At 34.2% G+C, this 14,897-nt stretch overlaps 1 protein-coding gene across 2 annotated transcripts in view; it reads right to left on the bottom strand.

The window, feature by feature from the left end:
• LOC109837504 (ABC transporter G family member 28-like) overlaps positions 1–14,695 on the bottom strand; it is a 48,789-nt gene extending 34,094 nt beyond the window's left edge. For both annotated transcript variants that reach the window (XM_020405785.1, XM_020405786.1), the window contains exons 1-6: positions 14,141–14,695; positions 13,984–14,057; positions 6,347–6,616; positions 4,820–4,883; positions 4,575–4,721; positions 4,358–4,392 (exon numbers count right to left, since the gene is read on the bottom strand). In XM_020405785.1, the coding sequence (XP_020261374.1) occupies positions 4,358–4,392; positions 4,575–4,721; positions 4,820–4,883; positions 6,347–6,616; positions 13,984–14,057; positions 14,141–14,352 (802 nt within the window). In that variant the 5' untranslated portion in view covers positions 14,353–14,695. The remainder of the gene's footprint in view (positions 1–4,357; positions 4,393–4,574; positions 4,722–4,819; positions 4,884–6,346; positions 6,617–13,983; positions 14,058–14,140) is intronic.

The raw sequence follows: 14,897 nt of genomic DNA, 5'->3' as shown, positions 1-14,897 counted from the left end.
TATCTAAATGGAAGTTACATTGCTTATCTATAAACCATGAAGTGCATACAAATAGAAAAGTACACATGAATGTATATCAGAAGCGCTAATCTTTTTCCTAGATAACCAGTAGGGCATGTTGGTCAACTGAAACATGCGACTAGATCAGGGATAATTCTCTCAGTGGAACCTTTTTCTAAAATGGGGATAATTGCGGATAACATAGGATGTGCAGGAATAGTTCCAAATTCCAGCAAAACCTCGAACACATCCTTTAGGCCTTCATTTGATATGATGCTTTAGTTTTATTAATTTTTAAATTTTTATATTAAAGCAAAACTAAATAATGGTTGCATAATTAGTATAAATAAATAGTTTGGGCATTTTGAATATGCTATTGATAAATCATTGCTACATGTAATATCACCAATACAATAAGAAACCATCCATCCTAATACATACTTGGTGGCTCAAGCAAATTCACATCATTATAGATTGATAAATATTTATTAACTAGATCAACAAAATAATGGTGTCATTTTAAATGTTATAATATATTTGTTTTGTTATTAGTGATTACTTCTTGACTAAACTGAATTTGAATTGCTTTAACTATTATTATATCAATAAATAGTTTTTAGATGATATTACAATATGTTCTACAATAATAAATATTTTATGTTTTACTAATAGAAAATATATATTTACGAATCAAACCAAAAAATTAATGATTTAATACATAATAATTACCTTGGAGAAACAATGGAAAATAATTTTATGGCATATAGTCATATTTGTACTGCTAGTTATTGCTGCATTATAAGCAGTGCTGCTAATAACTAAATAAATACTTACTATATTAAAAATAATTATTGTATTCAAAACTAGCTTTTAGCATGGATATTGAGAGGAAGGGGATAGATCTATCTATTTATATATTTATTTAGTTATCAGTAATGGTGTAACTAATATTTCTTGACTAAACTAAATGTAAATTGCTTTAATTATTATTATATCAATAAATAGTTTTTGCATGATATTACCGCATGTTCTATAATAAATAATATTTTATGTTTAATAATAGAAAAAACATATTTATGAAAAATTTAATGATTTAATATATAATAATTACCTTGTGGGAATAATGGAAAATAACTTTATTGCATATAGTCATATTTGTACTACTAGTTATAATTGCATTATTAGCATTGTTTCAAATAACCCCGACATGACCTAATATATCCTCCAATATATTCTTTTACAGAGCTTGCCGCAACCGACATGGTCTCTAAATATCCTTTACCGTTTTTGACTATTTTTGGCAATATATTCCCGATATCGCTGATATATCAGCTGATATGTTGAGCGATATATCCCTTTATATAGCTTGTCGCGAAACAATATACCGTATTTGGTAATTTTTGGGCAAGATATCATGACGTTCCCATCATATAAAATGACAATATTGCCTAAAAAATCAGAGGAAATGTTGCAATATTGAGTTTTACTTTTGTTTATTTTACAAGGTTGATAATTATGTTAAACATATATTACTTACATTTTGTATGCTTAAATTTCATTACGTATGTTAAGACTACATATGTAAACACCCCTTATGACATTCCGATGTTTATTATATATTCTCGTTATTTTCCCGATATCCGCAATCCGATATGAATTTTGGCCATCTCCCAAATATCTTATATATAAACCCTTGATTACTAGCAGCGCTGCTAATTGTTAAGGAATATATTATGAGATATTGTTGAGATATTGTTGAGATATTAGGAGATATGATTAGACATAATTTCATCTCATACTTATTTTATAATATCCTCTTAACCTCTATTTAAGAGAGGCTAGTGTTAGATGAATAATATCTTGATTTTTTTTATTTCTCTATATAGCATCAGAGCTATCTTGTTGATCTTAGAGAGACCTCTTTCTTCATCGACATCGAGCTACCGAGGGGGTTTTTGTCGAAGACAACGTGCTTCCCATCGGCGATCTCGATATTGATTCACTATCTATCAGTACTGTTCAGGAAGTTGATGTTGGTACTGTTTAATCAAGTATTGTTCATCTGTATGCCGATATTGTTCATGTCTATGGGTTACTATTCACTCACGGATTACTGTGTACCATCCACTCCGATCAGAGCTGACTTCGCTCTCATCTGCTCTCATCGACATATGCCTCATTGATCTTTGCTTAAGCCCAAAGTCAACTCCACCTTTTAGATCATTAGTTTGTCAGATCCTTAAAAAAAATCATTTGTTGTTAGATCCTAAAAAAAGATCATTTGTTATTGGATCTTTCAAGAAAGGATCACTTGTTAGATCCTGAAAAATTTTATTTGTTGTTGGATCTTTCAAGAAATCATCATTAGTTGTTGGATCCTAAAAAGGATTGAAAAGATCATTTGTTGTTGGATCCTTCAAGGATCATTTGATCGGTAGAGCCCTAGAGGAGATCAGCTGCTTTGAAGACATCTAAGTGAAAGATAAAAAGATCAAGACTACTTTGAGTTTTTGAAGCATAGTCACATATTAGAGTGTGTGCACTTTATTTGTAACAAGCTCGACATGCATGATATACATGCTTCGGTTTAAGGGGGAGGGTTAAGGAATATATTATGAGATATTGTTGAGATATTGGGAGATAATGATTGGATATGATTAAATCTCATACCTATTTTACAATATCCTCCTAACATCTATTTAAGAGAGGTTAGGTTTAATGAATATTATCTTGGCTTTTTTTTATTTCTCTACACTAATAACTAAATAAATATTTGGTGTACTAAAAATAATTATTGTAGTCATAACTAACTTTTAGAAGGGAGATTGAGACGAAGGGGATAGATCTCTCTATTCACATATCTATTCTCCTCCATAATGTCCAGTCAAAGAATGGAATAACTTGGGAGATGAAACTGAATCATACTTGTGCTTCAAAACTGGAATTTGGATTTACAGTTAGGCACTTTCAAGTTGGTACTTTAAAAAATTATCTTTCCAAAGGTTTTCAGCTCCTTAGTTCGACTAACTATAACCCCCCCTCCCAGCTCAAAACCCCCACCCGTTTCTCACACACACATCCCAGAAAAGAGTCAATCATCAGCTGAACTGTCTGCAATGTGATTTTAGGCAAAATCTTTAAATTAATTATATAAGGATTCAAGTTATTCATGTGTTAATTTGTTTGTCTGCAATACAATAATGATCATAGACATGTATGGATGTTTGTATCTTTATAAACAACATGCAAAAGGCGTCACTTTAGCAGTATGTGTTTTCTTCTCAAGATGATGATATAAATCATTGTGATCCATGCACTTTATAACTCATGTCAACTAAAACAACGATTACCAAACATTCTCGCCTACGCATCCCATGGCATTAAAATGAATGGTTGAAAGGATCTTGTAAGTCTCTTATTTTGGTTTTTGGCATGCATGATTCATTAGTTAGAAACGGTCTTCTACCTCTTTGTTCTAGCAAGTCTTCAGACATATAGGATAAAGAAAACCTAGAAGAACAAAATGAACACTGAATCTTAAACATTACTAGACCTAGAGGAAAGTTGGAGGTTGCTTGTTCACCGCACATGCACAAACTATATAACTAATAAGAGATATTACTGTCAATTTCGTAATCTCATACTTATGCCTAGTTAGCTCTCCTATTCATATATTTCTCATTGATGACCAAGAAAGCCAATTCTAAGCTGTTGTCGAACTTTCTTTGATTCAATTACTTGACGCCATTTTGATGGAAAAGACTAAAACAATGATGTATAGATCATAACAAACTATTCACATCATCCATTCTCATGACTAGTTGGATTTCTAGAACACATAAACTCCTAAGTTACACCTAATGTAGTGCACACTTTCTCAATTTATGTGTGTGCATCTCCAAAACTAGAATATGCACTTCTCTTCGCTCATAAATGCACAAGTTAACAAAGAATTGAAGTATCATTGAATAATTCTAGGTATTGGTCATTATATTAGATTTTAAGTGCACTGTTGCAATCTGGATGTGACAGATACCACTAATAACAATGATTTAATACTAAGCCAATGATGGCAAATCATGACATTATAGGAAGAGATAGGAGATTTTCAAGTCATACTTTTAGGAATGATCTGGATGGTAGAAGTGTAATCAAGCCCAAGAATTTGTGTGTGCATATCCGCATCTGTGTTTGTGCCCACATGTTTTGAACTACTTTGAGTATGAATGAACTAAAAAGTACATCCAATTGCAAATCCCTTTGACCACCATGCCACAGACTTAGTTTTGTATCTCAGTCACATCAAATATAACACAGCTGATGGTGAGAAAAGGATTGAATAACAAGCGATACTTACTGTTTTGGGCAGTAGAACCCTTCCTGCAATAATGTCTGAAACATAAAAAAATAATATGCAAATAGTAAGTAATAATTGCAAACTCATAAAAAGACACAAAACATGTCAAATATGATGCTAACTTATCAACATAACTACATCATTGCTGGAAACTTCTATTACAATTGAAACGCACAGCAAGGAGTGTAGGATGAAAATGTAAAGGATAAAGCAATACCCACGACTGCAAGAAATCTTTTGAATGGTGGTTGGACAATAGTATCCAGCAGGACAAAATACTTCATCGCTACTTAAAACATCAGCCCACCTATCTGCACTACCACAAGAGTGATTTGTTTGTCCTGGAGGTAGCTGATAGTTATATCTGCATAATTTTACTAGCAGTACTCAAAAGGCCTGTCATGTGTGAAAAGAAAATAATGAAAATAGTGATGTGAAACCTGAAAGAATGTATTAACTTACGGATCACAAATGCCAGTAGTCTTGTTCAAAGTTGCAAGTGGGCAATATGCACCAAGAGGACAAGCTTCATTTGAGGAAAAAGAAAGCAAATTAGAAACACTTCGAAAAATTCAATTATATATAGAATTTTCAGATAAAGATGAAAGCATGTAAATCCTGAGAATATTTAAGTTAACGACTGACTAAATGACTAATGCAACTCTCCTTACAGCTCACTGCTTGCAAGGTAAAAAAAATAAATATGTGAATATCCTCAGAAAAGTAGCACCAAAGAAGGGGCCAGAGATTAGGACTTTGAATGATGATTCAGACACTTTTTCTGTCAGCATTATCACAAGGATGCTTATCATTAGCAACTAATTGTTTGCTGCCAAAAATTGGAAGAAGTTCACTGGCCCAGAGATCTTAAAGATAAATATTTTGATTGACAAAACTATATAAAGACTAGCTTAGGGTAACGTCTTATTTCAGCCATTCAACAATGCTGCAGAAAAATTTATTTCTCGTTCCTTCCTTGAGTCAATTAAATAATCTTTAGGCGGAAGATTGCTTGAGTTAATTGCCAGTCGAAGATCTCGAATCTTCTGTCATCCATGCATATAAACATGCATGTCCACTCACACACCAAAACACGTGTTCGCATAGAAAGTCAGAGTGATAAACTTACCTTACAAGAAGCCAACTGTTTAGAGTTCAGTCTTTGCAACTTGCCAATGAAAGAGAAACTATTAGTTTCTAATTCACTTACTATTGCAGATTCTTAATATACCTTATGATTGCAATCTCAAACCTTCTCCTTTTTTATCTCAATAGCATTTAAAGTTCTTCGCATTATTTTTCCTATACCTGACCCTTTATTTAAATTCTCATAGCCTTCTGCTGCTTAAATTTAACAAGGTTAAAGTTTTTCTTTATCTTTCTGCATCTTGATAGTATATTGCTCATTCTTATACTCTTACTTTCCATGCTTTTCATATATACGAAACAATAGTGTTATGCATTATTACGTGGTGTATCGACATGCTACATTTTATTTTATTTTTAAAAAAAACTCTCCAATTCACTTTATAGGACATGTTACATTCTTATCCGGAACAATAATATAATATGGGACACTAAGGGTAATATAGAATTAGAGCTCATGCCAAACCACAATAAAGATTATTAAATCCTAGAGCATAAACAGAACAAAAATATACAGTCTTACTTGATAACATATTTCTGCAGAATGACAAAAATTAATCCAGCAGGAAAAAGTCGAGGAAATATAAAATATGATAGCTCAGGTATATTTAACAACATGTCAATTAATTTTGTATAACATCATTAAGAACTGTGAAAGAATAAATTAAATCCAATCTGCTAGGGATTCAAATTCAGTTCATAGGATTATGCAACAATATTTATCCAAAGCAAACAATCAACTTTAAACAGCAACAGGCTGCCATGAAAGATACTTCCAGAGAAGGGATCTAGTGTAATATTCAGTGAATTATTAAGTGACAACAACAACAGTATTATACTTACGTATCATGCAAGTAAGACCCTGAGGACAAAAGAAACCCTCACAACAAGCACTGCAGTTATGCGTTCTCGTAGGTATCTTCTTGTCATCTTTAAGGTCGACTTTCACATCTTTGCCAACACTGCATGCCCATCCAGGCTCGCATCCAGAAACCCAAGAGGTCAAATTACAGTTCTTGTTGGGTCTTACAAACTTCTGAACCTCATTTTGCAAGAAACTGTTGAAATACAGTTTGACTTCTGCTGCAGTACATAAACGCTTTGAAAGATCCCCTGAAATGGATGCCAGTGCCAAATGAAAGGTTAGTTTATCTACTTAATTGTAATGTCAAAATATCTTGCATTCCATGGTCATTTTTTCAAGAAAAGGAATTTCAAATAAATGCGCGAAAAATATTGATGAAATTTCCTGTCTTGCTTGCAGTGGCAGAGGGACGGGGTTCACCCCCCCCCCCCCCCCCCCCCCCAAAAAAAAAAAAATAGAGCATAGAGAAGAAAGCTAGTGGTTTTCCATAATTAACACAATGAGTTCAGTATTTTCTCGATGAAAAACATAATGAGATCAGTAATTGGAGAATTCAATATAGATGAGTGAGTGGGATTGGTTGCAGCTCAGTATTCTAGGCAGAGCAAAGAAAGCGGGAACTTTAAGATGTTAGTCCCTTAGATCTTTAATATTAGAAATTAGTACGCCAAGCCATTAAAATTGTTATCAAGGTCCACAATTCTTAAAAGTTGTTCCGTTACTTATTTCAAAATTAGTCTCAAATAATTGAAATTGTTGTTAGGTATCCAGGCCTTACAAGTTGTTTCAAATCAATCTCTCCAATTAGGGATGGCAACAACAAGATATAAGAATTAGGGGCCTAATTATAATGATTTGAAGGGCTTATTCAGAATATTAATGATTTAAGGGACTACATATGTAAAAAGAACTGAAGGGCATAAATGCTATGAAATAAACTACTTTCTATTTTTTGGACGTAAGTACATTTTGGAAGAATTTGATAAATAATAGCATGAAGTTAGAGATAAGTGATTTACACATATGTTTATAATGGTATAACATAACATATCAATTTTTTCTAATGAACATCAAAATATACATTGCAAGTACTAAGTTAAGTAGCGTCATTTTTCCTTCTTTTCCGTTGTTTTTGCTCTTTTGGTCAATAATCTAAAATCAGATAAAAATTTTCCACTTATCAATATAAAACTCTAGTCTTCAAAACTTAGACTATTTATTTTACAACAACTACCTATCCAGATCATGAGTTTTGGATTAATTATGTTTTGAATAACTATATATTTGAATTTTCTTTTCTTTGTTTTCTACTATCGGTTGAGAATTCTGTGTTTAAGACCCTATCCTTTCTCTAAGAAATGGTCTTGATAATTATCTAATATGGTCATTGATTTTAAACAACCCCGCCCCAATTCCACAAAAACAAGGACATTATTGGCTATGCCACTGCTCACTAGCATGCATGAAAAAAATAATGCAAAATGAAACGAGGACGTTTTTTATGATAGGCTGTTACATATGAAGTTATGTTGCACAGTTGCACAGTTGCACAAACATAACATGGATGCACAAATGCGCCAAATCTTGGGATACCTAGAATATGGGTATAGTGTGACGCCCCTGGGTTCACACAAGGCTACAGTCTAAGGTGAAACCAGAGATGCCAAACTTTCATGCACCTACACTGTGCATAAACACGTTTCACCAATCACATCAATATCCTCTAGTGGAACCAAATAGAAGTGCAGGTACAAAACAGGCAAAATAAAGGAAATAAATATAATAGACATGATATAGAAGAGATATCTCATAAATAGAAAGAATCATGTCTCAACTATAATATATCTGATATCTGAATAATGAAAATGTCTTATTGTCTCAACATGAATCAACTAAAAATCGTACTAAGTCACACTGCCTTTACAATATGAATATGAAACTCTAATGTCTGAATGAAACTCAAAACTACAGTGGAGTCTCTACAAGTAAAAATACGCGACGGCGACTATGCCAGAACTCCGTCACCCTGCGGCTCTCCGAAACTCCGAACTACCTGAAAAGTAATTTAAAAGAAAAAGAATAACAGCAAGAGCGTCAGAGCGCTATAGCAAGATTACCTCCATCCGTCCCCAAGGGAAGGGCTGCTAGATGGAGTGAAGGTTCTATCTATTAAGCATAGTCTATCTACATTTATTTTCCCTGTATCTAAGTGGGATTAACATTTAGAAACCTACAATACGAGATGTAGTACGTTGAACGAAATAATCCAAACAAAGAAACTCTCATGTATATACCATAAGCCTCAAATTATAGATATCTAAACATTAATACCGAACTAAGAAAAGATAATCTAATAAAACTAACAATTGAAAAATCCACAACACGAGACTGGTACGTCGAGCGAAATAATCCAAACAAGTAAACCCTCATATATATACCATATGTCTCAAGTTGTGAATCTCTAATCATTGATCCCAACTAAGAAGTAAAGAAGACAGTAAAAGAAATAAGACATCAACACATCGTATTTATAATATCTTCCACTATCACTGGGGAGATAGAATAAAATACCAACACATAATTTTGTATACTTTCAAAAGTAACGTATCTCAGTCATATAGTTCAGTGATAGGTCGTATCCATAACCTATATCTGTCACACTGAGGCTATCAAGTAATTATCTCAGTACAACAGACTACCCTATAGATATCCTGAACTGTGTACACGACTCATTAGTCTCATCGCGATCTCAGTGCGTAACATGAGTGCGGGACGGACAACCAAATAGGCTCCTAGAAATACGGCTCACGAGCCTCATCGCACCCTAGTGCGGGACGGACGGTCAGATCAAGCCTCCTAAAATCCGACTCAATGGCTTGTACATGTAGAATATCGATGCACTACCTTATATAGTACGGAACTGAGCTCATCAACGATATCCACCTCATGTATAAACTGTATATATCTGGTATGTCGACGCATTATCCCATATAGTACTGAGCTGTACTCATCAACGACATCCAACATGTGTATGAACGATATCTAATTCGAATATGATCAAATCAAAACTCATCATAATCCCTTTGAGAATCTCAAATGCATAACACAACATATTCATGACTATACGTGTAACATCAAGCGGAACAAAACTCCACGAACGCATCTCAAAACGACGCAACATAGCTCCACAAAACGAGCAGGAAAACAGACGGGACTTCTGTTAGTAAAACGAGCATATCTTTCTCTAGGAAAATCATTTTTAGAAATGGTTTTCTGTTTTGAAAACTAGATTCACACATCTTTTAATTAGTACAAGTTTGGTTCAGTTTGGAGTTTTTTTGTTATCCCAAATCTCCAGTTAAACATTATACATGTGCAGCAGTTTTTTCTGCAGAACATATTGTTAGTAAAAAAAACATATCTTTCTCTATACAAACTGTTTTTAAGAATAGTTTTCTGTTTTAAAAACTAGATACATATAGCTTTCATTTGGAACTGATTTGGTTAAATTTTTGTGTTTATTTGATATCTCAAAATCTCGGTTAAAGATTATATAAGTGCTACAGTTTTCTGCAGAAAATATATATTTAGTACATCTCTTATTTCGTTATGAATAACCCTAATGATTATGATCATGATACTATCATAAACAGTAAGAAAAAATTACTAATCTAGCATTGGTTTAAGTTTTAACATAAAAAAAAATCAGATTTTTAACATCACAAGTTAAGATTTAAACATGAAAACACATATTAAACATCTAAACTAGTTATTTAACTATGGGGATGGGTTTGGATGAAGATAATATTGCATCAAACGTCGTTCTAAGCCTCTGAAATAAACAGCAAGCAATCCACGAGCATAAACAACCCGTTCTCCATTATCACACGTCGTAGATCTCGTCCTCGTGTCGGTATTTTGCTTCACAAAGCTCTCAAAATTCAGAAGAAAAAGATCTAGGGTTTTTGATGGGAGAGGATGGCTGCTAGGGTTCATAGATATGATAAAAGAGAGGAATTTTCGTGAAAAACACAGGTATTTATAGAGACAAACCTGAAACAAACTTGTTTGACCCGAATCAAAAAACCTAGTCTGACTAATGAATTTAATAGACATGATATAGAAGAGATATCTCATAAATAGAAAGAATCATGTCTCAACTATAATATATCTGATATCTGAATAATGAAAATGTCTCAACATGAATCAACTAAAAATCGTACTAAGACACACTGCCTTTACAATATGAATATGAAACTCTAATGTCTGAATGAAACTCAAAACTACAGTGAAGTTTCTATAAGTAAAAATACGCGACGGCGACTATGCCAGAATTCCGTCACCCTGCGGCTCTTCGAAACTCCGAACTACCTGAAAAGTAATTTAAAAGAAAAAGAACAACAGCAAGAACGTCAGAACACTACAGCAAGATTACCTTCATCCGTCCCCAGGGAAAGGACTGCTAGATGGAGTAAAGGTTCTATCTATTAAGCATAGTCTACCTAGATTTATTTTTCCCGTATCTAAGTGGGATTAATATTTAGAAACCTACAACACGAGACGTAGTACGTCGAGCGAAATAATCCAAACAAGAAAACCCTCTTGTATATACCATAAGCCTCAAATTGTAGATATCTAAACATTAATACCGAACTAAGAAACGATAATCTAATAAAACCAACAATTGGAAACTCCACAACACGAGACTGGTACGTCGAGCGAAATAATCCAAACAAGTAAACCCTCATATATATATCATATGTCTCAAGTTGTGAATCTCTAATCATTGATCCTAACTAAGAAGTAAAGAAGACAGTAAAAAAAATAAGACGTCAACACATCGTATTTATAATATCTTTCACTATCACTGGGGAGATAGAATAAAATACCAACACATAATTTTGTATACTTTCAAAAATAACGTATCTCAGTCATATAGTTCAGTGATAGGTAGTATCCATAACCTACATCTGACACATTTAGGCTATCAAGTAATTATCTCAGTGCAACGGATTACCCTGTAGGTATCCTAAACTGTGTACACGACTCATTAGTCTCATCGCGATCTCAGTGCGTAACATGAGTACGAGACGGACTACCAAATAGGCTCCTAGAAATACGGCTCACGAGCCTCATCGCACCTTATTACGGGACAGACGGCTAGATCAAGCCTCCTAAAATCCGACTCAATGGCTTGTACATGTGGAATATCGACGCACTACCTTATGTAGTACTGAACTGAGCTCATCAATGATATACACCTCATGTATAAACTGTGTATATCTGGTATGTCGACGTACTATCCCATATAGTACTGAGCTGTGTTCATCAACGACATCCAACATGTGTATGAACGATATCTAATTCGAATATGATCAAATCAAAACTCATCATAATCCCCTTGGCATTCTCAAATGCGTAACACAACATATTCATGACTATACGTGTAACATTAAGCGGCTCAAAACTCCACGAACGCATCTCAAAACGGCGCAACACAGCTTCACAAAACGAGCAGGAAAACAGACGGGACTTCTGTTAGTAAAACGAGCATATCTTTCTCTAGGAAAACTATTTTTAGAAATGGTTTTCTGTTTTGAAAACTAGATTCACACATCTTTCAATTAGCACAAGTTTGGTTCAGTTTGGAGTTTATTTGTTATCCTAAATCTCAAGTTAAACATTATATATGTGCAGCAGCTTTTTCTGTAGGACATGTTGTTAGTAAAAGAACATATATTTCTCTATACAAACTGTTTTTAAGAATAGTTTTTTGTTTTAGAAACTAGATACATATAGCTTTCATTTGGAACTGATTTGGTTAAATTTGGTGTTTATTTGATATCTCAAAATCTCAGTTAAAGATTATACAAGTGCTGCAGTTTTCTGCAGAAAATATATGTTTAGTACATCTCTTAAATTTCTCATATATAAACGAAATTATGAATAACCCTAATGATCATGATCATGATACTATCTTAAACAGCAAGAAAAGATTACTAATCTAGCATTGATTTAAGTTTTAACATAAAAAAGAAATCTGATTTTTAACATCACAAGTTAAGATTTAAACATGAAAACACATATTAAACATCTTAACTAGTTAATTAACTATGGGGATGGGTTTGGATAAAAATAATCTTGCCTCAAACGTTGTTCTAAGCCTCTAAAATAAACAGCAAGCAATCCACGAGCACAAACAACCCGTTCTCCCTTGTCACACGTCGAAGATCTCGTCCTCGTGTCGGTATGGTGCTTCACAAAGCTCTCAAAATTCAGAAGAAAAAGATCTAGGGTTTTTGAGAGGAGAGGATGGCTGATAGGGTTCATAGATATGATAAAAGAGAGGAATTTTCGTGAAAAACACAGGTATTTATAGAGGCAAACCCGAAACAAACATGTTTGACCCGAACCAGGAAACCTAGTCTGACTAGGAAAATAACATTCGGTATTTTGGCCATAATTTTCACGTCCGACCTCGGAATGAGATGATATAAGATTTGTTGGAAAGCTCTTGAAGATACCTACAACTTTTGTATTTTAAGTTTTTTCAGATTCCAACTGAGTCGGTGTGTAAAATACATATACTTTCAACTGGTCGTTTTTTCCAGATTCAGGCCCGTGCACGTGTGTAAAATACATATACTTTCAACTGGTCGTTTTTCCCAGATTCAGGCCCGTGCACGTGTGCATGATATCACTTCTATATTCACATATATACATTGAATTGATCTCAAGTCAATTCCTAGCATACTAAAACAGTAATAAATATCATTTATCATAATATAACATATTTATTATTATTTATTATAAAATATTCAAATTTTTAGGGTTTTACATATAGCATGGACAAAATTGATTTCCCCAAGTAGTGCAATTAACACGAGCAGAAACTTATATATGTTAGACAGATAAAAGATAAAATGCACTATCTTCTCTACTAAGCAGTGTGACTACCTAATGAAATATCATCTTTCGTATGAAGTGTATAAGCACGCTGGCATTTACCATTCAACTTGATTTCCACCAACTAAAAGGTTATAAGTGAGTTTTAACACGAGCACACAGATTCAAGAATGTTTACTAACCATCCATTAAGCTTTTTGCACCCCATCCAAATAAAAAATGAAACATCCACCTCCGGCCGACCTTTCGTACGCATTAGCTTCCTTCTAGAGTTCTCTTCAACACTACGTAAAGCATACCTTTACTGGTTCGTGAAAGTATCGTATTAATGCACTGCAATGCTTGTGTAATGAACGTGTTGGAGTCGTGAAAAAACTCCCAATTGGATTTCCTGTAGTAATTGTCATAACAGATTGTATCTCCACTCTAACCGCTTTTTTTCCCTCATTCTCAATGACCCTACTCAACTACTTCTTACCAAATCATAAGAATTAATGTCATCAAGCTACCTACACGGTACCATTCTAACAAATCCTAATATTGTATTGATGTTAAAACGGAAACATCCGTAGACCAGTGCCATGATGGAAATATTCATAATAAACAATTTGCATGAAGGGAATGTTCTTTTAAAAGTTAGCAAAAGTAGTTCTATTAAAAATGATGGCGGGTTTACTTAAAAAGAAAAAGGAATTAAGATTGGTCGTACTGTTTTCCCTGAGACAATTAGTCAAGAAGGTGGGATCCTTGGAGAAATTGAAGGCCGCATTAATCTCCTGATCCCTAAATCAAAATCAAGAAACTGAGAAACGTAACCATCATAATCATCATCAGCACACGGAGGACCATTTTCACATTAAACTTACGGGTCTTTGATGCAGTAACCTAGCTCCCTATTGATTTGGGGTTTAAATTTTTCGGTGAGATTCATGATGCGAGAGAAGAGGATCCGGCTGTAGTAGCTCTGGAGCCCCGTCGACGACGACGGGTCGTCGTCGTCCTGCCCTCGAACCATGACGCCATTGATGCTGAGAAAAAGCAGCAGCCGGAGGAGAATCTGGCCAGCCCCCGTCCGCATCGAAACGAACAAAATTTTCCTCAAGATTTCAAAGGATAATGTGCATTGCGAAGACGAAGAGCATCAAAATTTCTTCTTCTTTTTTTTATCTTTGGGTTTATTTTTGGGGGCGTTTGGGAGAGAAAAAGAAAGCGGAGGAGAGGAGAGAGAAACGGCGAGAACTAAGGGAGGGAGCGTGAGCGAGAGATTTTGCTTTGTCTCCAAGTTTGTATCTTTTTGGAGGAAAATTAGAAAATGAGAAGAAATTTGAGAATTTTGTAGCCGTTGTTTTGGGAGAACGGGGGAGATTGATCTCCCATTTCTCCGCCGGCGTTTTCTAATGGGTTTAGACTTTAGAGTTGGACTCATGATTCGGAGAGGCAGAGGAGAAGACATACGAACAGCAGCAGGCGCGTGTAAAAATAGGGTTTTTTAGTTATTAGCCCCTTACATTATAAGTAATTCGTGTGGACCCCTACACATTTCATATTTTTATATTAGTCCCTCAAATACCTATGGTATGTTGATATGAGCCCTTGTGATTAGGTTCATATTTTGATATTACC

The sequence above is a fragment of the Asparagus officinalis genome, chromosome 4 (genome assembly GCF_001876935.1).
Source record: "Asparagus officinalis chromosome 4, Aspof.V1, whole genome shotgun sequence".
In the NCBI taxonomy this organism is placed as follows: domain Eukaryota; kingdom Viridiplantae; phylum Streptophyta; class Magnoliopsida; order Asparagales; family Asparagaceae; genus Asparagus; species Asparagus officinalis.
Note: the sequence above shows the minus strand (reverse complement) of the source record. Positions and strands in the feature narration are given on the sequence as shown.